The sequence below is a fragment of the Geotrypetes seraphini genome, chromosome 8 (assembly GCF_902459505.1).
Source record: "Geotrypetes seraphini chromosome 8, aGeoSer1.1, whole genome shotgun sequence".
NCBI classification, from domain to species: Eukaryota; Metazoa; Chordata; class Amphibia; order Gymnophiona; family Dermophiidae; genus Geotrypetes; species Geotrypetes seraphini.
The window spans coordinates 141,813,663-141,839,583 of NC_047091.1; the positions used below are offsets into that span (position 1 = coordinate 141,813,663).

Genomic DNA, 25,921 nt, shown 5'->3' on the forward strand with positions numbered 1-25,921 from the left:
CCATGCGCTTGTGTCCTGAAAATTATCTTTGCACGGCGGATCCGTTTGGTCTCCACAAGCCACAGAATTGAGGATTTCTCCCCCCAAGTTTTTTTTTTGCAGTGATTTTTTTGCTCCGATCCACCTGCTATGCCTGTCCCCGGCATCTAGCATCATCTGGCCTCTCGGCCACTGCCCTTCCTGAACTATTGTGTGGCGTGCCACGGCCAGTTCCACAGGGAAAGGGGCATCTCCATCCAGGACCACGGCTTCTGCCAGCCCATCTCCATCCCCCTGTGCATGGACATCGCCTACAACCAGACCATCATGGCCCTATATATGGAGCATTTTTCCATAACTGGCATCATCAAAATAAAGCAGTAAAAGCCCAAACAAACCAAGTATGGTTGGGTTTCAGGCTAGCAAATTCTCTGGTGCCTTTCTAGTTACTGTTACCTGGTAATTAACTGGAACTGCTGGGTCACACAAACTAGGAGGACGCCGGCCTGGAGGTGCACCAGTTCTACCCACTGGTGAAGGTACACTGCTCACCGGAGCTCAAGTTTTTCCTCTGCTCCATTAATGCCCCAGTGTGCATGGTGCTGGAGCAGGCCATCCCACCGTGCTGATCCATCTGCGAATGAGTGCGGCAGGGCTGCAAGAGATCTGCCCACTACCCTGCACGTGAATGACGTGGAGCCTTCCCTCCGACGCCAGCTCTGACATCGGGGGAAGGCTTCCGGTCGGCTAAGTGTGCGTGCTGCAGGCAGGAAAAGAAGAGGAGCCTCTCACTGCCTCCAACCCCGCGGGATCCCCAAGACCATGAGGGGGGTCCCCATGGGATACCCAAGACCCAAAGGGGGAATACGCGGGATCCCTGCGGGATTCCCGTCGGCCCCGTTCAGCTCTCTAGTGCAGAGACTGGCAGGACAGGGTACGGAGTGAATGCAGAGCCTGGCAGAGCAGCGAGGGAGGGAGAACAGGGTGAAGAGCCTGGCAGAGCAAGGAAAGGCAAGGTACTCCACTTGAATAACACCCTCCCCCCCCCCACACACACACCATTTTATTCAAGTCAATCTTTTTTTCCTGCTTTTTTTGGGGGGGAAAAAGGTTACCTCGGTTTATATTTGAGTATATAAGGTAGCTTAGCTTGAGAGGTGAAAAAAGTTACATTCCTACTGGAAGAGCATCACTGGATAAAGAGGGCAAAAATTCCTAGTCAACAATGCATGGAAATGACTCCGCCTTAACATCTATAGAAAAGGAAAGTATTACCTTACCCAGGCTGTAACATAACATCTTCATACAAAGCCTTTTGTCGATTAGAGAGATGACATTTTAATACATGCTCGTATTTTTTAGTTAATTGCTTTTCAACATCTCTTTTTGTTCTCCTCAAAATAAATGGCTGGATCATCTAAAAAAATACAAACAAAAGTTAAATAACAAATGTGTGAAAACAATATGCTCTGATAACTAAGGGGAGAAATTACTGAGCAGAGGTAAATTATGGCATTCTTTAGCATGCTTACTAGACCAGTCCTCAACCAATGCATGGAGATGGAGAGAGAGAGAAAAGCTAAAAAAGCTAGTTCCATATGATTTGCCCCTTAAAGGCACTGCACGGCCTCAGGTACTCAGTATTTCTGTCTCCAGCAAACAGTGATGGACAAACTGTGAAGTTCTTGGACTGTTTTCTCTGGAAGCTCCTGACCCAATTATATGTTTAAGCTCCACAAAAAGGAAGTAAAGTTTACTTTGGAGCTGGGGTTAACTCAGAGAAGTCCAAGTTCCCTCTCTCCTCCCATCCTCATTGAAGATATTCTGAAGGTAACCTGTATTATTCTAGACTGCATGGAGGAATGGTCATTCACAAGCAGCTTGAGTTTCAAGCCACAGATCTTTGCCATAAGTGACACTTGGAGGGACAGCTAACTGAAACAAAGGATTTTCTTAGCAAGCCCTGAGAAGCTGCAGTTTTTAAATCAAATTTGCTTCCTGCACAGGGTATCGCCCCGAGAGGGCACTTGTAGCGAGACAGCTATTGTGCAGTGGCTGGTCTTAAGAACATAAGAACATAAGCCGTGCCTCTGCTGGGTCTGACCTGAGGTCCATCATGCCCAGCAGTCCGCTCACGCAGCAGCACATCAGGTCCAGGACCTGTATGCTAGCCCTCTATCTATACCCTTCTATCCACTTTTTCTTCAGCAAAATTGTCCAATCCCTTCTTGAACTCCAATACCGTACCCTGTCCTATCATTCCCTCTGGAAGCGCGTTCCAGGTGTCCACCACCCGTTGGGTGAAGAAGAACTTCCTAGCATTGGTTCTGAATCTGTCCCCTTTTAATTTTTTGGAATGCCCTCTAGTTCTTGTAGTTGTCAAAAGTTTGAAGAATCTGTCCCTCTCCACTTTCTCTATGCCCTTCGTGATAAGTCTCTATCATATCCCTTATAAGTCTCCGCTTCTCCAGCGAAAAAAGCCCCAGTCTCTCTAATCTTTCAGCGTATGAAAGATTTTCCATACCTTTTATCAAACGTGTCGCTCTCTTCTGAACCCTCTCGAGTATCGCCATATCCTTCTTTAGGTACGGCGACCAATATTGGACACAGTACTCCAGATGCGGATGCACCATCGCCTGATACAACGGCAGGATAACTTCTTTCATTCTGCTTGTAATACTCTTCTTGATTATTCCTAGCATTCTATTCGCTTTCTTAGCAGCCGCTGCGCATTGTGCCGACGGCTTCATTGTCATGTCCACTATTACCCCCAAGTCCCTTTCTTGGGAACTCTCACTCAATAACAGCCCTCCCATCATGTAGCTGTACCTTGGGTTTCTGTTTAACTACGTGTAAGACTTTACATTTCTCTACATTGAACTTCATCTGCCATCTTTTCGCCCACTCCCCTAGTTTGTTCAGGTCCCTTTGTAAATCTTCGCAGTCTTCTTTAGTCCTAGCCACATTAAATAGCTTGGTGTCATCTGCAAATTTTATTACTTCACTCTTCGTCCCCGTTTCTAGATCATTTATAAATACAATGAATAACAGCAGTCCAAGCACCGACCCCTGCAGAACACCACTCGTGACCTTCCTCCAGTCCGAGTAGTGGCCCTTCACTCCTACCCTCTGCTTTCTGCCCGCCAACCAATTCCTGATCCATCTGTGTACGTCTCCTTCCACCCCATGGTTCTTTAGTTTCCGAAGTAGGCGTTCATGGGGTACCTTGTCAAAGGCTTTTTGGAAGTCTAAGTATACAATGTCTATGGGGTCCCCTTTGTCCATCCGTTTGTTAATTCCTTCGAAGAAGTGCAATAAGTTCGACTGGCACGATCTTCCCTTGCAGAAGCCATGTTGGCTTGTTTTCATAAGTTTATGCCTCTCTAGATGCTCCTCGATGCTATCTTTTATCAGCGTTTCCGCCATTTTCCCTGGTACCGAGGTCAGACTTACCAGTCTGTAGTTCCCCGGGTCACCTCTCGATCCCTTTTTAAAGATGGGCATAACATTGGCTATCTTTCAATCGTCCGGGATCACGCCTGTTTTCAGGGATAGATTACAAACCTGCTGTAGTAGTTCCGCTATTTCCTCCTTTAGTTCTTTCAATACTCTAGGGTGGATTCCGTCTGGGCCGAGCAATTTGTCAGTTTTTAATTTTTCTAACTGCCTATGTATGTCCTCAAGGCTTACTTCTATGGATGTTAATTTCTCTGCTTGGTCTCCTTTGAAGATTTGTTCAGGTTCTGGTATGTTGGATGTGTCTTCTTTTGTAAATACTGACGAAAAGAACATGTTTAGTCTTTCCGCCACTTCTTTCTCCGTCATCCAGCGGTCCCACCTCCTCCCTAGCCGGCTGCTTCCCTTTAACATATCTGAAGAACGGTTTGAAATTTCGTGCTTCCCTGGCTAGCCTCTCTTCATATTCTCTTTTTGCTTTTCTAACCACGAGGTGACATTCTTTTTGATACTTCCTGTGTTCTTTCCAGTTCTCCTCGGTTTTGTCCTTTTTCCATTTCTTGAATGAATTCTTATTATTCCCTATCGCTTTCTTCATTTCTTTAGTTATCCACGCTGGGTCTTTTATTCGGCTCTTTTTGCACCCTTTTCTGAATCTGGGGATATACCGATTTTGCACCTCGCTTATCGTGTCCTTGAATAAAGACCAGGCTTGCTCTACAGTCTTTGTGTTGTTCCTGAGTTTCTTCCTTACCATTACCCTCATTGCTACATAGTTTCCTTTCTTGAAGTTGTCGCTGTGGTTCTCTTTCCCTTTGGTATTCCTACTTCAACTTTGAACTTGATCATGTTATGATCACTGTTTCCCAACGGTCCCACTACAGGTTTTTAAGTGAGATTCTGTGCTTGTAGGAACATCACCTCAGAAACCAGTTAAGGCTGAATCAGAGGGCTCAATTTCTGCAACAGCTTGCACACCTGAGATAATTCTCAGGCAGATTTTTAGAGGAAGTTTCTGATGCACCATGTTTAATGCAGTCAGTGTGTGTCACAATTGCAACAGCTCCTAATTGTGTGCCTACTGCAAAATAAAAAAAATCTAAGGGTCGCTCTTTTCACTCAAGAAGTAGGACTCTCTCTTTCATTATTATTTTTTTTTCTCTGGTTCAGAGATGCAGTTACATCCCTGGCCCCAGGGACTGACCTTTACGGTATTCCTATTCGAAGCTCTTGATCAGGTGGGAAGAAGCATTTTCCTTCCCTTTTCTAAATCCTTTTAACCTGGTTCCCTGGGCTTTCAAGTCTTCTCTCTTCTGGACAGAAGAGCATTCTTCATGGAATTTCTACAGGATAACTGAGACAGTCTGCAATATCATGCCTTATTAGTGTGGCATTCAGGCATTTCCCCTCTCTCCTCTGGGCTATGACACGGCTTGGTCTCTTACTATTCTGCCCTGAAATATGGTCTGTTTTATTTCAAAATCTGGAACCATTTTATTGCTCTTGCTCTTTGGGTTAAAAGTAAATTTTAAAACACCAATTCCTAAATAAAGTCTGCTTCTATCTAACTGCTAGTCAAAAAAAAGTCTTCTTGGAACCTATTTATTTATTCATATACCACTTATATATCCTAAGAGGATCTAGAACAGAGGTTTACAATCCAGTCCTCAGGGCACAGCCAGCCAGTTGGGGCTGAAAACCTCTGTGTTCAGGAGTGAACCTATATATGAATTCAAATAGTTGGCGTATCTCTTTTTCTGAAATAGATTTGGGAACAATTTGAGACTTACTTGATGCACCAAAGCTCCTTCTAAAAGTTCACTTTTTTTGTTGTCCTGAAGATCTCAAGTTGAAAGCTGTACTGGGCATATTAGATTTTAGGCTGAGACCTTTATTTCTCTAGGATTTGCCTTTTTTCTAGTGCCTCAAGAGTCCTTCTCAAATTCCAGGAAGTATGGATCTCCTTTCTCAGTTTTTGTTTTTCTATTTCCCTCTAAATACTCTCATTCTTCCCAACCAGTTCCTGGTGACTGGGATCCAGCATGGTTTTCACAAGGAGTTCTCTAGTCCTCTGTGTACTGCTCTTGCCCTTCTAGAACTCTTCATACCACAGCATGAGTTCTCGGCCTAGTCCTCGGGACACACTCAACCAATCAAGTTTTCAGGATATCCACAATGAACATGCATGAGATAAATTTGCATGCAAATTTATCCCATGCATATTCAATGATGCAACAGTGATGTGGCTATGATGGTCCCATGGTAACCCTTGCCTATCCTGTGGAATTTTGGTTATGGGTCTGAGCACATAATATTTTTTTAAAATTATTCTTTCAAAATATTATTTTGAATGAGGAGTTGACTTAGTTCAAAGTGGATGTGTGATTTTTTTGGTGGAATGCATATTCAGTGTGGATAATCTGAAAATTTGAGTAGCTAATTGTGTCCCAAACACTGGGTTGACAACCACTGCAATAGCTGTGGAACTTATAGCTATTGCTGCTTTTACCTCACCTGGCTCTGTGCTGTGTTTTGCAGGCTTTCCTGGGAATGCTGCTTGTTTACCCTCCTGGTGCCACTACAAAGGCTCCGCCCACTCCGAACCTTACTTCAGCGGTAAACTTCCTATTTAGCCAACACCACTAGTGACATACGCAGTGCAGGTACGCACTGTAAGAGCACACATAAGGAGCAGGACATGCTCCTTTGTGCACACCAATTACCCAACATGCATTTCTACTCTTATCTGAATTCCTCATTAGTGTTTGTTCTCACTCTTGCCATTTTGAACATGTGCCGCGCTGAACAGATACCTGTGCTCTAGGGCCATTAACCTCTGCTTGCTTGTGATGTCTGTGTAGGAATCTATAACAATCCATCTTGTTCCAGTTTCCCAGTAGCAAGTATATTGATGCTCTAATGTATTTCAGTAGCATAATTAAATGAAATTAGTTTTGACGGTTACAAGTACAGGTGGAGATGGAGATTACTTGTGAGGATGGAATGGATCTTAGAAGGAACAGGCAGGTAAGGATTAGATTCCAGTGGTGTGCCTTGACAATTTTTGCACCTGCGATATTAAAAAGGTTAAAAATCACCGATTCAGTCATTTTTTTTTTAGCATTAGCATTAGCAAGCGCTAGTGACTCCTGGTAGGAACAAGAATGTATGCTGCATTTGGGATCAAAATTATTTAAGCAGAGATTTTGGAATCACACCCATCTTGGGAATTGCTTCAATACATCTTAGAGGTTCTGGCCTGGCCTGGTGAGGATTCTAAGGAAGGAGAAATTAAAATCTAACCTCCCAATTTTCTTTCTTTTACTCCTATCAGACTAATCCATAGGTCTGCCCTAGTAAACAAATCTAATTTCTCCTTATTATATAAGAGTAGAAAGAACATGAATACAATTGCATACTCTGTGTAACCTTATGACCAGCTTATGGCAGTAATCTTGGCTTTCTTCATTATCCAATTTGACTGGAAAATCCAGATACTTCCTAGAAATCCCAGGGATGAGAAAGTGAACCATGGTCCAGAGTTCCATCAAGTTGTTCTGCAATGGTGTATCTCTCAGGAGCAGCCGGTATTGACTGGGAATAAAATGTAAAATGATCAGTGAATTTTGTGAAGGTCTTAATTTTATTACGAAGCCACATTACTTGAAACACACACTAACTGGCCCTTTCTGAAGGTAGTCAGATGTTTCATAGCCCTTTGCACTGTCAGTAATATTTTGGAACACTTAAAGATTTTCTCTCTTTTTGGCCCAAAATTACAGCAAAAAGAAGAAAGAAAATTACCTTCCCATTCCAAATTATTTTACAACAAATGTAATCAGGAAAAAGCAGAAGATTTAAGAAGCAGACCTTTGAAGACTGAACAGCGCATCCCAGTGTTTCTGGTTCATGTTCCTAATTTGCTGCACCTCATCCAGGATTAAGTATTTCCAACTCATCTTCTGGAATGCTTGGTGGCCTTTGAACAGCTGCTTGTATGATGTGATACAGACATTAAAACTGTTCGGCTCTGTCCACACCTGCAAAACACATACCAGGACAATCCACACAGAAAAATATCAACATTAATAGTGTTGAGATGAGCATCAGCAGTGAAAGACTGAGACGGTCTCCAATATAGTTTATTCCTATTATAGCAGGTGCAAAACTAACCCCTTTGAAGTCATTATTTAGAAAAAAACTACCACTGGCATGATGCTAGGAGGAAACTGTGTGCACAAGTCTTTCAATATTTAGAATTTGTTTTAATGCTGTGCTTGAAAAAAGTTTTCTAGCTCTAAAAAATATGATTTGAAAATGCAGGGTCAGCAAAAATATTTAGGATATAGAAAAATGTTCTTCCTAATATTTCTTTGCTTCTTTTAATTATGCTTGATATATTTTTTGTCTCTTTTTGACATTTTGGATTTTTCCTTTGCCCATCTTTCCTTCCAGGTACTCTCCCTCTTCCATTCTAGCTTCTTCTGTTCCCCCAACCACGCTCCTCTCACCAGTCTCCTTCACTACAGACTCGTGACCATGGGGCAATTCCATTTGTCTATCAGAAGTATCAGAAGATGGCCTGGCTTTAAGTTGAAAGTCCTGGGCAATGGCAGCAATTCAAGATGGTTCTGGATGCCAAATTCTTGGTATCAGGTGACCTGTTGTCAGGGTTTTGGTTTGGTTTGGGTTTTTATTTCTCTCCCTGACATTTCCTTAGGGAAGTGTATAACTAAGAATGTATCTTTTGACAAGACCTTTTAAATGGGGAGATCATTTTTTATATATATATATATATATATATATATATATATAAACTTAATGAAGAAAATATAAGCCAAACATTAAATTCACATACACAGTTCTTCAAAATATTAGTTTTCCTGTTGTTTGGCTCCACACGAGAGAATGACACGGGGACAAATTTGACCCGTCCGCACGGGATCTGTCTCCATCTTTGTCCCGTCCCTGCAAGCTCTGTCCTCATCTGCACAAGCCTCGAACACTTATGATTTTACAGTAGGAACATAAGAATTGCCATAGTGGAACAGACCGAAGGTCCATCAAGCCCAGTATCCTGTTTCCAACAGTGGCCAACCCAAGTCCCACATACCTAGCAAGATCCTAAGTAGTAAATATATTTTATGCTGCTTATCCTAGGACTAAGTAGTAGATTTCCCCAAGCCATCGCAATAATGGCCTAAGTTCGAGGCTTGTGCAGATGAGGACAGAGCTTGCAGGGATGGGTCAGGGACAGAATTCACGGGAACGGGTCAGACCAATGGGCCAGCAAGCCCAGTAGCCCATTCTCACGGTGGCCAATCCAGGTCACTAGTACCTGGCCAAAACCCAAGGAGTAGCAATATTCCATGCTACAGATACAGGGCAAGCAGTGGCTTCTCCCATGTCTTTCTCAATAACAGACTATGGACTTTTCCTCTAGGAACTTGTCCAAACTTTTCTTAAAACCAGCTACACTATCCACTCTTACCACATCCTCTGGCAACACGTACCAGAGCTTAACTATTCTCCGAGTGAAAAAAAATTTCCTCCTATTGGTTTTAAAAGTATTTCCCTGTAACTCTGAGTGTCCCCAAGTCTTTGTAACTTTTGACGGAGTGAAAAATCGATCCGCTTGTACCCATTCTATTCAACTCAGGATTTTGTAGACTTCAATCATATCTCCCCTCAGCCGTCTCTTTTCCAAGCTGAAGAGCCCTAACTGTTTTAGTCTTTCCTCATACGAGAGGAGTTCAATCCCCTTTACCATCTTTGTCGTTCTTCTTTGAACCTTTTCTAGCGCCACTATATCTTTCTTGAGATAAGGAGAACAGAATTGAACGCAATACTCCAGACAAAACAAACTTCATCCTCCTAGAAAACAGCAAACCCCCATCCTTGACTAACCTAGTAATAAACTCAATCTCATACCTCATTCAAAACCATGCTAAAACTAGATACTGATAGACGGGGGCTATACCATGCAACCAGAAATCAACAAAATAATAAAAACATCATTCGCAGCCATGAGAAACCTAAGACAAGTCTGAAAATTCTTTGACAGAAAACAATTCCAACTAGTGGTTCAGTCACTAATCCTAGGCCTAATAGACTACTGCAACATACTATATCTCCCCTGCCCAGCAACCATGATAAAAGAACTTCAAACAATACAAAACACAGACCTAAGACTTATCTATTCATTGAAAAAATACAACCACATCACAGAAGCATACCACGACTCACACTGGCTCCCAATATAAGCCAGCGTACACTTCAAATTCCACTGCCTGCTATTCAAAGCTATAAACAGAGACAGCCCTATCTATTGGAACAATTGACTGATTCAATCCACCTTAACCAGACACAGGAGAACCCACACAATATTCACACACCCGCCAATCAAAAATGTCAAAAGAAGAAAAATGTACAATAACCTACTGGCCACCAGATCAGCGAAACTGGACCGACAACTCACCAATCTGCTGACTTCAACCACAGACTACAAAACCTTCAAAAAAGAAACAAAAACCCTACTCTTCAAAAAATGCTTAAAACCAAGATAACACAACCAAACATGTTCCGAACGCCTCCTTCAATTACCAACTACTCCTTAGCAAATTGAAAATGTTCAAACTATTCCTTAAGTATTTCTTAATATCTTAACAATATGTACTTCTTAATATCATAACAATTCTTATGTAATCCGCCTTGAACCACAAGGTAAAGGCGGAATAGAAATCACTAATGTAATGTAATGTAATGACGTCACATCATGGAGCAATACAGGGACATTATAACATTCTTAGTCTTGTTAACCATCTCTTTTTTAATAACCCTGTTTGCTTTTTTGGCCGCCACCACACACTGGGTGGAAGGTTTCATCGTATTGTCTACGATGACACCCAGATCCTTTTCTTGGGTGCTAATCCCCAAGGTGGACCCTAGCATCCGGTAACTGTGATTCAGGTTATTCTTCCCAATGTGCATCACTTTGCATTTGTCCACATTAAATTTCATCTGCCTTTTGGACGCTCAGTCTTCCAATCTCCAAAGGTCCGCCTGCAATTTTTCATAATCCACATGCATTTTAACAACTTTGAACAGTTTAGTGTCATCTGCAAATTTAATCACCTCACTCGTCGTTCCAATTTCCAGATCATTTATAAATAAGTTAAATAGCACTGGTCCTAGTACAGATCCCTGCGGCACTCCACTGTTTATTCACCTCCATTGAGAAAAATGACCATTTAACCTACCCTCTGTTTTCTGATAACCAATTCCTAATCCACAACTGAACTTTGCCACCTATCCCATGACACTTTAATTTTCTCAGAAGCCCACCAGCCACCTAGCTATCTACATGCCTAATAATCGAATCACCAACTACAAGTTAGACCTATTTTTAATAGTAACTCTCAAGCAACCAGAAACTACATTTATCTGGCATCTATGAATCCTCATGGGTGCCAGTTAACTGAGAGTCTTCTGTACTCATATACATCATAGTATTTCCTAAACTATGCCCCTGTGAATGCCTGCATGCAGATCGGATTAAAGTAGGTTCAATCTTGCTGTGTGCCTGCTTTTTATGCAATACAACAGCTATTTTCTGGTTGCAAAATATGCTTCAGGTACATAAAATGCTTATAAAATTACTCCCATAATGATGAGAAAAGCTTTAAAAAAAAATTCTAGCCAATAAAAAAGCAACTAGAATTCTCATTTCTCCCTGCCAATCATCCTATGTGTCAATGTGATGTATGGTTGTGTGTGACCCTCCCTCCCCCTTTTCTTGGTTCTCTTTGGTAAAATACCTGTCTCATTTTTCTTCGTTCTCTTTGGCTTCCGATATACAAAAGAATTTTCATGGCTGGACACCAGCGTTTTAATTCCAGCTCCCACTTCAGTATTTTACAACTCCGTACTATCAAAAGGTGAGGACCCCAGTTACCTGGAGAGGCAAATATATACGAGATATTGCAAATCACTATGATTATTTGACTGATTCAAAACACATATCTGCACTGACAGTACTCCATCTAAGATGCTTGGGAATTGTCATCTTGTTCTAACCAAGGAATGTCCCATTAACTTTTTCAGCAGTTGTAAAATAAAACACTTAAGCTATCTGTATAGCAACTACCGTATTTTCACGCATATAACGCGCGCGTTATACGCGTTTTTACCTACCGCGCATACCCCTCGCGCGTTATACGTGTGAGCGCGGTATACAAAAGTTTTTCTACATAGTTCCCACCCCGCCCGACGCCCGATTCACCCCCCCCAGCAGGACCGCTCGCACCCCCACCCCGAACGACCGCTCGCACGCGCTCCCACCCGCACCCGCGATCGGAGCAAGAGGGAGCCCAAGCCCTCTTGCCCGGCCGACTCCCCGACAATATCGGGCCAGGAGGGAGCCCAAACCCTCCTGGCCACGGCGACCCCCTCCCCCCACCCCGCACTACATTACGGGCAGGAGGGATCCCAGGCCCTCCTGCCCTCGACGCAAACCCCCCTCCCTCCAACGCCCGCCCCCCCAAGAACCTCCGACCGCCCCCCCAGCCGACCCGCGACCCCCCTGGCCGACCCCCATGACACCCCCACCCCCCTTCCCCGTACCTTTGGTAGTTGGCCGGACAGACGGGAGCCAAACCTGCCTGTCCGGCAGGCAGCCAACGACGGAATGAGGCCGGATTGGCCCATCCGTCCCAAAGCTCTGCCTACTGGTGGGGCCTAAGGCGCGTGGGCCAATCAGAATAGGCCCTGGAGCCTTAGGTCCCACCTGGGGGCGCGGCCTGAGGCACATGGGCCCAACCCGACCATGTGCCTCAGGCCGCGCCCCCAGGTGGGACCTAAGGCTCCAGGGCCTATTCTGATTGGCCCACGCGCCTTAGGCCCCACCAGTAGGCGGAGCTTTGGGACAGATGGGCCAATCCGGCCTCATTCCGTCGTTGGCTGCCTGCCGGACAGGCGGGTTTGGCTCCCGTCTGTCCGGCCAACTACCAAAGGTACGGGGAAGGGGAGTGGGGGTGTCGTGGGGGTCGGCCAGGGGGGTCGCGGGTCGGCTGGGAGGGCGGTCGGAGGTTCTTGGGGGGGGCGGTCGTTGGAGGGAGGGGGGTTTGCGTCGAGGGCAGGAGGGCCTGGGATCCCTCCTGCCCGTAATGTAGTGCGGGGTGGGGGTAGGGGGTCGCTGTGGCCAGGAGGGTTTGGGCTCCCTTCTGGCCCGATATTGTCGGGGAGTCGGCGGTCCTTCGGGGTGGGGGTGCGAGTGGTCCTGCCGGGGGGGGAGGGCAGGGCGGGTAAACGGAGAGTCGGGACAGCGCACGGAGAGTCGGGGAGGGCGAAAGGAGAGTCGGGGTGGCCAGAGGAGAGTCGGGGCGGGCGAAAGGACAGTCGGGCAGCATGCGCGTTATACCCGTGAGCGCGGTATACAAAAGTTTTTATACATAATATCGTGGTTTCTGCGTGCTATACCCGTGTGCGCGTTATCTGCGTGAAAATACGGTAATTATTCTCATGATATAGCTAATTTCTGATTCCCACCTCGCTTCAACTCCACTACTTCATCGTTATATTTATATATATATATATATATATAAAAGCTAAAAATTGGCAGATATAGGTTTTATATGTTTATTGGCTACCAGTATAGCAAAGTTGCTTACCTGTAACAGATGTTCTCCGTGGACAGCAGGGGAATGCAGCCACACTTGCAGGTGAAGTCCACCGACTAAGCCTAAGTGCCGGAGCTCTCCCTTTGCTAAGTTAAAATTTTAAGAACTTAGTGGGTATGTGCAGGAGCCTGGTACACCCAGCGCTTCTCCCCTCTCCTGTGAAAAGGTTCTGTAATGCTGACTGTCCAAATCGCATATCTTGAGTGAAACTCTGATCCATGCAGCAGTATGAACAGAGGACTAGGTTGCAGCTTTGCAAATGTCTTGAAGAGGAATGGATCTCAGAGTTGCAACTGAAGAAGCTGTAGCTCGTACTTTATGAGCTCCAATTTGACCAGGTGATTAAAGCTGCTGCTTTGTGTAGCAAAAGTTGATGCAATGTACTATCCAAAAGGAGATCGCTCTTTTTGATGCTGGTTTTAGGAAATAAAATGCTGATTTGACTGACATAATGGAGCAGTTGCTTTAAGATAAAAAAAAAGTAATGCTCTTCTACAGTCCAAGGTTATGAAGCAGATCCCAGTGGTTCAAAGGGGTCATGCATCAAAACATCCAGAACCAAATTCAGATCCCATGCTGGAGGAGGATCTTGCAAAGGAGGTCGAAGGTTATTAAGAACTTTGAGAAAACGAGAAACCAGTGGATGATGTGAAATTGGTTTCCCATCTATAATATAATGGAAAACTGAGATCACTGCCAGTTGAAATTGGACTGAGTTGGATTTGAGTCTAGATTCCGACAAATGTAGGAGATAAGATTTGTTTAAGAAATTCTTAACTGAAGAATAATGGATTGTAATAGTTGTACTCCTGTTTAATTATTGTTTTCTCCTACCCCTTTGGGTTAATTTGTAAACTGGATCGAGTCCCCTTTGGGGAAAAACCCGGTATATAAAACTAATGATTGGATTGGATAAGATAAAACGAAATCAACAGGCGAAAGAAAAGGATTCTGCTGATGTTGCTGGGACCAGAGAGCAAAGCGTTTCCACTTGGATTGATAGGACTTTCTGGCGTCTAGCTGCAAGCAGGACCGGCTGCACAGGTTGAGGTAAATGTAAACATGTTAAGTTCGAGGTTTCAGCTTCCAGGCTGTCAAACTGAGACTGTGTAGATTGGGATGAAGTAACTGTCCATTCTGGTGAGATAGAAGAGCTGGATGGTCTCCCAGATATATTGGGGGAGTGTCTAGATGTGCTCCCCATCCCTGATTGGAGACATCTGTCGTGATGGTGAGAAGAGGGACCGGAGGTTGAAAAAGGCAGTCCTCTTGTAGGGAATCTTGAATCTTTGCTGGAAGAGGAATCATCTTGTTGAGAGATTGATGCCTTTGATCCCAGTTTAACCTTAGGTGCCATTGTAAGGGTCTCATGTGAAGTCTGGCATTTGGTATCAGACTGCTGGAGACTGCCATGTGGCCCAAGAGACAGAGCACAACATGGGCTGGCAGAGCTGGGGATCGCCTGAAGTGATTTGCCAAAGCAATAATGCTGCAACCGTATCCAGAAGCGCTCTGATTAATGTGAGGGAGTGAGTAGGAGTGAGGTTGGACTTCTGGTAATTTATGAGAAAACCCAGACAGTGCAGCATCTGGACTGTAGTCTGAATTGTGAGAAGTAGCTGGTCCCTTGAGTGAGCTACAAGAAGCCAATCATCCAGATATGGAAGTACCATGTGATGTTGCTTTCTGAGGTGCGCTGCCACCACTGCTAGGCACTTTGTAAAAATCCTTGGAGTTGACGAGAGACCAAAGGGTAGTACCTTGTATTGGAAATGATGGTTCATGAATGTGAAACGTAGGAAATGCCAGTGGGAAGGATGAATTGGAACGTGAGTATATGCATCCTTGAGGTCTAAGGCAGCCAGCCAATCGTGTTGCTTCAGTAGAGGTAAAATTGTAAGAAGCGAGATCATTCTGAATTTTTTCCTTCTTGAGGCATGCATTGAGTGGACAAAGATCTAGAATAGGATGGAGACTGTGCGTCTTCTTGGGAATAAGGAAAAACTTGGAGTAGAAGCCTTGAGTTACAGCCGTGTGGGGCACCTCCTCAATGAAATTGTTGCTGAGAAGAAGAGAGACTTCTGTCACAAGTTGCGGAATGTGAGATTGGGGTATATTGGACGGAGGAGGAGGTTGCAGAGGAATGGAACCGGGAGGAAATTGAGGAAGTATCCCTGAGCGATGATGTGAAGAACCCACTGGTCCGTTGTGATGGCCTGCCAGGCGGGAAGGAAATAGGATAGCCCCCCACTGGTAGATGGTCAAAAACTGGGACTAGGTTGAAGCGCAGGTATTTGAAGTGTAGCTGACTGCTTCTTGTCTCTTGGATGCTGCCTCTGGAGAAAAGGAGCGGACTATAACCTCTGTAGAGGAGGACGAGTGAAAGGAGTAAATCTGCGACGTGGATAATATTGTTGAAAAAACTGTTGATGGTAAGCTCTTCTACAAGAAAAAGAAGACAAAGAAGAAGGATGTTGAAATTGATGAAAGCGGTCCAAAGAATGTGCTGAGAGTTCTCTACTGGTCGAGGAGTCTTCCTTAAGCTGTGAGACTGTCGCTTGCACCTTTCTCCAAATAAGCTGTCACTTAAACAGGTACATCAGCTAACCTGTCATGTAAATCTTCCCCAAGATCTGATGCTTTGAGCCAAGCCAAGCACCTAGGCACTATCGCTACTCTGGCTGTGTGAGACGTCATATCATATGCATAATAATTAGTCTTGATGAGATGGTAAGTAGACTCTTGAAGAGCAACCAGCAGGGCAGGCATAGAATCTGGGGAAGCTGAGCCAATCTGTTGTTGTTTTTTTATCGAACTGAGAGAATTGAAAACTTTAATGCTGAAAAAAGAAATAGTTCGTTTTGGGGGTTTTTTTTAGGAAATGTTTCCTGAGAGAAAATATCTCTGTGAGGAGAGAAGGGAGAGCTCATGACCTGTCAGGAGCGATAAGAAAAGAAACTGTCAGGAGAGGGGAAAGGTGCTGGGTGTACCGGGTTCCTGCACATGCCCACAAAGTTCTTAAATTTTTAACTTGCTAAGGGAGAGCTTAGTCGGCGGACTTCACCTATAAGTGTGCCTGCATTTCCCCTGTTTGTCTATGGAGAAATGCATAAATCCATGTGAAACCACATAAGTATAAAGAAGCATCTTGATTTGGAGAGAAAGACCCCCACATCTGATTGTGCTTAAGGATTTTCCTGTTTTTGCTTCTGGACAGTTTTGAGGCAATTTCTGACTGTGATCCTACAAACAGCTCATAGCGTGCGTGCTCAGTATAAAGAAATGTATATAGGCTCTTATGTTCCTTTATACAAGAATAGCGTAACTGCAGATGCAAGCGCTTGTGCAAATTGGTGAAAATGCTCATGCTTAAAGATCATTGCTACGTAAAATACACGCATAGGTTTGAGCCTCACTCAAGCTCTACCAGGTGTACACCCCTATTGCAGCATGTCCTATGTATTTGGGGAACAGCGCTTAGACAAACTTTTAGTATTTGTGTAAATGTGCTTAAATGTCATTATTCCAAACATTTATGCATACAGTGAGCATGTAAATATCAGCATCAATGTTACAGAGTTGCTCTGATAAAGGGGGAGCTTTGAAAATCAATAATTCCTCTGTTCCCTGTGTAATAGCAATACAATCATGGGAATAGTCATAAAAACAAATCTCTTTTATGAAGTCTAAATAAGATCCTACACTCTCTAGTCAGCAAAACATAAGGGCATACAATACAAATCTGTGCGCCTTTTTCTTAATTATATTTAAATAACACAGTCTTCATTATAGTCCAGAAGTGCTAACATGTCAGTAATGTGCAAACATAAGAACAGCCTTACTGGGTCAGACCAATGGTCCACCAAGCCCAGTAGCCCGTTCTCAAGGTGGCCAATCCAGGGCAAGCAGTAGTTTCCCCCATGTCTTTCTCAATAACAGACTATGGACTTTTCCTCCAGGATCTTGTCCAAACCTTTCTTAAAACCAGCTATGCTATCCGCTCTTACCACAACCTCTGGCAATGCGTTCCAGAGCTTAACTATTTGCTGAGCTCCCACGGGTTGGTAAAGGTCTTGTCCCCATTCCCATAGGGCGGTGAAAGGTCTTGTCCCCGTTCCTGCGGTAAGCCAGTTGCAAATGTCTCCATTCCTGTGGATTTACTGCGGTAACCATGGTTTACCGCGGTAAACGGCCCCCATGTCATTCTCTACTAGTGACCTCGATTGGCCACCATGAGAACGGGCTACTGGGTTTGATGGACTATTGGTCTGACCCAGTAAGGCTATTCTTATGTTCCCACTATTTGCATATGTCATCTCACCTTCATTACAAGCCAAGTGCGCTAACAAGGCAATAACTAGCACATTCTTCCCCAGACCCGTCTCATCGGCCAGAATTCCGTTGAGATTCCTTTTGTATTGCTTTGCTAACCAGTCCAGTCCAATCTGCTGATACTCCTTGAGAACACCGTGTAGCAGAAAAGGAATATTCAGCTTGCCCTAGAAAGACGACAACAAATTTATTCTCTCTTGAGGGCAAATACATGTTTTTTTAGTCATAAGTTCCTCCTTGACATTTCCAATATCTAACCAGTAAAATAATATTAGAAAGGAAGCATCCATGACTAATCTAAGAAGATATGAAAATGAGTTTCCCACAGTTTGTAAATACCTATTTGTGAACCCAATAATTAATACAAAGCTAGTAATGATGAACCACTGAGTTTGAACTGTCCAAAATGCTACTTTGAAACAAGATAAAATGCAACAAATAGAAAGTAAGGTTACTTACCTGTAGCTGGCATCATCATGTGATGTTGCTAGTTCAGATCCGCTCCCTTATAGCTCAGAAAAATTTGTGAGACTATATGCCCAGTGCGTGTTCTCATAGAAGTCCTAGATGATGTCATCAGTAAAGCAGCAGAGTGAAATCCACAACGGACAAGGCCAAGCAGCCTGTTTGGAGTTCTGCCGGCCCGACGCTGTTTCGGTTGAACGTAGGGCTCGCTCGCAGTCGACAGGGAGGGAAGGATAGAGGGACAGCAGGGGTTCGGCTGCGCGGTGGGGGCAGGGCAGGTGCTCAAGGGTTCTGCTCAAGGGATGGTCGGGAAGGAGGTAAGGATAGAAGATGGGTAAGGGTTCTGCTGCCTGAGGGAAGGGAAGGTGGGAACGATAGAAGCTGGGCAAGGGTTCTGCTGCCTGAGGAATGGAAGAGTGGGAAGGATAGAAGCTGGTCAAGGGTTCTGCTGCCTGAGGGATGGGAGGGTGGGAAGGATAGAAGCTGGGCAAGGGTTCTGCTGCCCGAGGGATGAGAGGGTGGGAATGACAGAAGCTGGGCAAAGGTTCTGCTGCCCGAGGGATGGGAGGGTGGGAAGGACAGAAGCTGGGCAAGGGTTCTGCTGCCCAAGGGATTGAAGGGTGGGAAGGATAGAAGCTGGACAAGGGTTCTGCTGCCCGAGGGATGGGAGGGTGGGAAGGATAGAAGCTGGGCAAGGGTTCTGCTGCCCGAGGGATGGGAGGGTGGGAAGGATAGAAGCTGGGCAAGGGTTCTGCTGCCCGAGGGATGGGAGGGTGGGAAGGACAGAAGCTGGGCAAAGGTTCTGCTGCCCAAGGGATTGAAGGGTGGGAAGGATAGAAGCTGGACAAGGGTTCTGCTTCCCGAGGGATGGGAGGGTGGGAAGGACAGAAGCTGGGCAAGGGTTCTGCTGTCCGAGGGATGGGAGGGTGGGAAGGATAGAAGCTGGGCAAGGGTTCTGCTGCCCGAGGGATGGGAGGGTGGGAAGGATAGAAGCTGGGCAAGGTTTCTGCTGCCCGAGGGATGGGAGGGTGGGAATGACAGAAGCTGGGCAAGGGTTCTGCTGCCCGAGGGATGGGAGGGTGGGAAGGACAGAAGCTGGGCAAGGGTTCTGCTGCCCAAGGAATTGAAGTGTTGGAAGGATAGAAGCTGAACAAGGATTCTGCTGCCCGAGGGTGGGAAGGACAGAAGCTGGGCAAGGGTTCTGCTGCCCGAGGGATGAGAGGGTGGGAAGGATAGAAGCTGGGCAAGGGTTCTGCTGCCCGAGGGATGGGAGGGTGGGAATGACAGAAGCTGGGCAAGGATTCTGCTGCCCAAGGGATTGAAGGGTGGGAAGGATAGAAGCTCAAGTGCAGATTCTAATCCTCCATTTATTCTAAAAAAATATTTTGAAATTTTCGGTCCTTTCGTCCTAAAATTAATAAATGAAAGTCTAATACAAAGTATTATGCCTAAATCTTGGAAATCCTCTGTTATTCGCCCTATCATTAAAGATCATAAGATTAGTTCAGAAAAAGTTTCAAATTATAGGCCAATAGCTAATCTCCCTTTTATGGCAAAACTGACAGAAAAGATTGTGTTCAATCAAATTTCAGAATTTATTGAAAAAAACCAATGTTCTTCATCCAAATCAAACAGGATTTCGACAATATCATAGCACAGAACATTCATTAATAGGAATGTCTTCTTCAATACATTATTTCCTGGATCACCACCAATCAGTTTTATTAATATCTATAGACCTTTCTGCTGCCTTTGACACCATAGACCATCATATTTTATTAGACAGACTGCAATCAATTGGCATTACTGATCAAGTATTATTATGGTTCAAATCTTATTTTACAGATCGTACATCCAAAGTTGTATTTAATAATTTAAATTCTGAAAGCTCACTATCTTCCCATGGTATTCCTCAAGGATCTATTTTGTCTCCATTACTTTTCAATATTTTTCTTGCACCTTTAATGACAGTCTGTCAATCTATAGGATTTCATGTTTATGCATATGCAGATGATATTCAACTTCTGCATCCTTTAGATCCCAATAAAGCATCAAACATCATATTAATTAATAATAAACTCGAACAAATCCATCAATGGCTAGATATAAATAGGTTGGCTCTTAACATTGCAAAAACAAAAACATTACTTTTTCCATGGAAAGAAACTCCTAAAATTAGTGCACCTATCACTATAAAAAATATTCCTTTACAATTAGTTAACAGTATTAAAATTTTAGGAGTTATATTTGACAGCAAATTAACCTTTCATGAGCATATAGGCAGTATTGTCAAAGCATCATTCTATAGACTCCGTCAAATTCGATCCCTGTCACAATATCTTTGTTCTAAATCATTAAATATTCTTACACATTCTTTAATAATTTCCAAAATCGATTATTGCAATGCCCTTTTTAAGGGAATTGCACAAAATGAAATAAGACGGTTACAAATAATACAAAATACTGCCATTAAACTAATAACAAAAAAGAAAAAATTTGATCACGTGACGCCACTTCTTAAGAACGCTCACTGGCTTCCAGTAACCCATAGAATAACATATAAAATATGTCTACTTACCTTTAAAGCAATGTTTTTTAAAACTCCTGCTTTTATTTATAAAACACTGATTCCCTATTCCACAAATAGAATATTGCGGTCTAACGAACAGCATTTATTGACAATTCCATCTCTTAAAATTATAAATACCAGAAGACAATTTATTTTTTCTGTTACTGCACCACAAATGTGGAATTCCTTGCCAATCTACCTAAGAAAAGAGCATGATATTGAAAAATTCAAGATTAATTTAAAAACGTTCCTTTTTAAAGACGCCTTTGATTAATAAGTTATAATCTGGATCACAATAATTTAATAATTTAAAAAAAAAAAAAATTTCCCACCTTATGTTTTTCCCCAACCTTCTTTTTATTATATTTTGTAGTTCTTATCCCCTTTTCCCTTTACTCATGTTTTGTTAAATATGTATTTATGATTTTTTTTTTTTATTCTCTTTTAAATTAATTTTTAAGGTCATGTATAATTAATGTCTTAATTTTTATTTTTTATATTGTAATATTAATTATTTCTATTTATATATATGTATGTTCATCGCTTTGAAAAAAAGACAAAGCGATTAATCAAAAATTTTAATAAACTTGAAACTTGAAGCTGGACTAGGGTTCTTCTGCTTGAGGGATGGGAGGGTGGGAAGGACAGAAGCTGGGCAAGGGTTCTGCTGCCCGAGGGATGGGAGAGTGGGAAGGACAGAAGCTGGGCAAAGGTTTCTTCTGCCAAAGGGATGGGAGAGTGAGAAGGATAGAAGCTGGGCAAAGGGTTCTTCTGTCCGAGGGATGGGAGGGTGGGAAGGATAGAAGCTGGACAAAGGGTTCTTCTGCACGAGGGATGGGAGGGTGGGAAGGATAGAAGCTGGGCAAGTGTTCTGCAGCACGAGGGGTGGAAGGGTTGGAACGACAGAAGCTGGGCAAGGGTTCTGCTACCCGAGTGTGGGAATGACAGAAGCTGGGCAAGGGTTCTGCTACCCAAGGGAAGGGAGGGTGGGAAGGATAGAAGCTGGGCAAGGGTTCTGCTGCCTGAGGGATGGGAGGGTGGGAAGGATAGAAGCTGGGCAAAGGTTCTGCTGCCCGAGGGATGGGAGGGTGGGAAGGATAGATGCTGGGCAAAGGTTCTGCTGCCCGAGGGATCGGAGGGTGGGAAGGATAGAAGCTGGGCAACGGTTCTGCTGCCTGAGGGATGGGGGGTAGGAAGGATAGAAGCTGGGCAAGGGTTCTGCTGCCCGAGGGTGGGAAGGACAGAAGCTGGGCAAAGGGTTCTTCTGTCTGAGGGATGGGAGGGTGGGAAGGATAGAAGCTGGGCAAAGAGTTCTTCCGCATGAAGGATGGGAGGGTGGGAAGGATAGAAGTTGGGCAAGTGTTCTGCAGCACGAAGGGTGGAAGGGTGGGAAGGATAGAAGCTTGGCAAGGGTTCTGCTACCCGAGTGTGGGAATGACAGAAGCTGGGCAAGGGTTCTGCTGCCAAGAGGGATGGGAGGGTGGGAATGACAGAAGCAGGGTAAGTGTTCTACAACACAAGGGATGGAAGGGTAGGAACGATAGAAGCTGGGCAAGTGTTCTGCTGCCCAAGGGATGGGAGGGTGGAAGGATAGAAGCTGGGCAAGCCTTCTGCTGCCCGAGGGATGGGAGTGAGGGAAGGACAGAAGCTGGGCAAGGGTTCTGCTGCCCGAGGGATGTGAAAGTGGGAAGGACAGAAGCTGGGCAAGGGTTCTGCTGCCCGAGGGATGGGAGGGTTGGAAGGATAGAAGCTGGTCAAGGGTTCTGCTGCCCGAGGAATGGGAGGGTGGGAAGGATTGAAGCTGGGTAAGGGTTATGCTGCCCGAGGGATGGGAGGGAGGGAGGGGATGTGAAAGATGCTGCACATGTGGGGGAGAGAAAGGAAAGAGGAAGAATTGGGGTGAAGGAGAGGAATGGAGAGATGATCCCAACAATAAGACCTAGTGCCTTTTTGTGCCCAAAATGAATATAAGACACTGTCTTATTTTAAGAAAAACATGGTATCAGATATGGAACATTTTATTACACTCTTTTTATCTATGAATATATTTATACTCTCTATTATAGTAATTTCATTTAATTCCAGGATTTGATATTTATTTATTTCTCTCACATGATTGATTTATATCAGTTCCTCTATGATAATATCTCATCTAATTTTTGCTAGATTATTAACATATCTCACTTCTACTTTACTCTTTTTCTCTTTACATATTATGGTTACTGCTCTGTTTTTATGATCTTATTTCTTAGCACTGTTAAGCACTGTTTTGGTTGGTACAAGTTATTATACATGATCAATTAATTGATTTATTATGCATTGTTCCTTTTCTGTGAAATTTTCTGTTTTGCAATGGTACTGTTGCGCTTTTCTTTTGTCTAATCTACGATTTGAAATATTTTGTTGCTATTTTAAGTATAAATTTTGTAACTGTTTCACTGCTGTTTGCTGTAATGATGTTGTAAGTTTTCAAAATATTATAAAGTTATTTGATAAATAATAAAAAAAAGAGCTGTTGCACCAAAGTTACTGTCTGTGCCCTTTGGGTGGTTCAAACAATAATGCACAGTAAAAATGTGAAAGGTAAAGACATTATCCTTTTGGTAACTGGAATACCCAGACAACTAGGATCATAAAATACAAAGGGCTTGGAAGTCTTGTGGGATGGCAGTATTCACTGGATATAGTGGAGAAGTGTGTATTTGCAGTCCAAAGTGTGACTTGCAAACACACTGTCTGCATGTGAAGGTGGATAGAAGGTGATTTAGTTGATGTGAAAATCCAAGACCATCTTGGATAGAAAAGGGACATGGGTTCTTATGACTACTTCATCTTGGAAGACCTGAGTATAAGGTGAGCAATGGACAAGGGCATGGAACTAATGGACTCACAAAGCTGAAGTGATGGAAACAATGAACAACACTTTTCCACGTCACATATTGAGGTGCGAGGTTGCCAAAGGTTCAAAAGCTCAAAGGAAAATATTAAGATTCCCCTGAATAATAGGCAGCTTGAAAGGGAGCTGGGTGAAAAGCAGCTTGCCTTGAAAAGAGACGTGGTATGCTAAAATTGCACTAAGATGATTTCTGATGCAATTGTTACAATCAGGCTTCAAGACAAATTCTAAGTGATATTTGAGGATATCAGGCAGTGGGTCTATGGAAGCCAGCCTCTTTCCTGTTTCATGTTTGTCTGTTAAATTGTCAACCAATTAGTACGCCATTTGATGTTTCACTTAAACTCTTTTAATTATTTGGTCATTGGCGTTGTTTTTTATTTTTTAAATATGTTTATGCTTTTTTTGTATTTATATTCTTAATTATATATTAATTTGTATCTTGCTTAGAATTTAGATAAGCGATTCAATCAAATTTTAATAAAAACTTGAAACTTGAAATTTCAACAGGAAGTTTCATCAAAGAGGGACTCTGCAGAAAGAGCCCTGGAGCAGGCGTATGAAGATTTTTCTTTATGGCTGAAGCTCCTTAACATACTGACAGGCAAAGGGAGGTTGGGAGCAAGGCATAGAGGAGCAGACCCGCAGTAATCATATTTGGTTAGCAAAGCTTTTTACTGCTCCCATAGGGTGGTAAAAAAATTTTGCTTCCACACTTGTGGTAAACCTGGTAGATTTTCAACATTCACGTGTATTCATGGTTTACCCCAGGTCCCTGTCCTATTCTCTAGAGGAGATTTCTGTGCAAGTATGGTGGATGGAGCCTTTGTCATTCCTGTGCTAATCAGAGCGACAGGAGGAAAAGTGTGTCTTGGTGTGGTGGGTGATAGAGAATGACACGGTGGATGTTACCCGCGGCTAGCCGCGGGTAACCCACCAAAACGGTGGAGGGGGAAGGTGCTCACCGCAGGTATGGGGAGAAGGCCATCAACCACCCTGTGGAGCGGTGAATGGCCTTGTCCCTGCAGTTAAGGGAGGGAATGCGCGTGGTCACCGATTGCGCGCGGCCCCCTCCCTCCTTCCTATCTACCCACTCGAATCTATCTATCTCCCTCCCTCCCTTCCCCTTACCTTTGCGACGCATTTTAAGGTTTCAGTCTTGTTGAAAGCCGCCGGAGTGTATGTGCAGTCGCGCCTGTGTAGGCGGAAGCTTCTCCTCTGACGCAACTTCCGGTTGCGTCAGAGGAGAAACTTCTGCCCACACAAGCACGCTCTACCCGAGCGGAGAGAGGGCGGGCAGACATGGGGGAAAGGTGGATCAAATGTGTGTGAGGGGATGAAGGGACATGGATGCTGGACCTGCAGGGTGAAGGGGAGGGGAGATGGATGGATGCTGGACCCATAAAGGGGGGGGGAGAGAAAGTGACCCAGACCAGAAAGAAAGGTGGGAAGGGAGGAACAGATGTTGGAGCTACAAGTGGGAGTGGGGAGATGATAGAGAGAGGAAGAGAGAGTGACTGAAACCAAAAAAGGTGAGGTGGGAAGGGAGACAAAACTATTTTTAATAGTAACTCGCAAGCAACCAGAAACTACATTTCTCCGACATCAACCAACCCTCATGGGTGTTGGATAACTGAGAGCCTTCTGTATTTCCTAATATCCTTCCTGAAAACTAAAATATATATTTTTTTATTTCTACGAATTTTAGAAACAGAACATGAATTTTCTGGGTTTGTGGTTGCACCTTAATGCAGAAGGAGAACTTTACTAACAGGACACACACTACAATCTACCTAAGATAATAGTTAAAACATGAACAACAACTTGCAAATTGCTGTTGTTAACTAAGGGCTCCTTTTACTAAGCTGCAATAGCGGTTTTAGCGCGCGCTAAATTGCCCTGCGCGCTAGACGCTAATGCCAGCATTGAGCTGGTGTTAGTTCTAGCCATGTAGCATGGGTTTAGCACACGCTAAAATTCTGCACGCGCTAAAAACGCTATCGCAGCTTAATAAAAGGAGCCCTAAAAAGAGATTATATAATTACTCCGGTAAGCTCTTTTCCAGTAGATAGGTGAGACATTCTAGACATTCTTTCCTTCTGCAGCATGCAGATAAAGGGAAATAACCCAGCTGTCTAGAATGTCTCGCCTATTGCACTGGAACATGTAATATTTTTTCTCAATAAAAGTATTAACACATATATATATGGTGAGCAGTGGCAAAAAGTGAAAGGTTTACCATAGCAGTGATACGAGCAGTGCCTCTGGGTAAAAGCAGCTCAGCCAGAGCAGCCAGCTCCGCAATGTCCCGAGTGCGTTTCTTTGCTGTTCCTTGTTCGGCACTTGCCCTGTCGGCATCTCTATGCTGGTCAGTGCACAACAGGGAATCGATAAGCACTACCTGTTGTTTTGGCACATTCTCTGAAGGACGACCATTTGTTTCTGCAAATATGGAGCAGAAAACTTAAATCTTATTTACTCAATAAATTAACTTCCAATGACATTATGAAATCTATGAGGAGGCCCAGAGAAAGCTCTGTGCAGCTT

At 43.9% G+C, this 25,921-nt stretch overlaps 1 protein-coding gene across 4 annotated transcripts in view; it reads right to left on the reverse strand.

Annotated features, from left to right (window-relative positions):
* The window catches only part of LOC117364636 (E1A-binding protein p400-like), a 203,503-nt gene that overhangs the window by 94,119 nt on the left and 83,463 nt on the right, over nucleotides 1-25,921 (reverse strand). For all 4 annotated transcript variants that reach the window (XM_033954039.1, XM_033954040.1, XM_033954038.1 and 1 more), the window contains 6 exons: nucleotides 25,614-25,816; nucleotides 17,434-17,611; nucleotides 11,253-11,389; nucleotides 7,306-7,475; nucleotides 6,855-7,029; nucleotides 1,260-1,396 (listed from right to left, as the gene is read on the reverse strand). In XM_033954039.1, coding sequence (XP_033809930.1) covers nucleotides 1,260-1,396; nucleotides 6,855-7,029; nucleotides 7,306-7,475; nucleotides 11,253-11,389; nucleotides 17,434-17,611; nucleotides 25,614-25,816 — 1,000 coding nt within the window. The remainder of the gene's footprint in view (nucleotides 1-1,259; nucleotides 1,397-6,854; nucleotides 7,030-7,305; nucleotides 7,476-11,252; nucleotides 11,390-17,433; nucleotides 17,612-25,613; nucleotides 25,817-25,921) is intronic.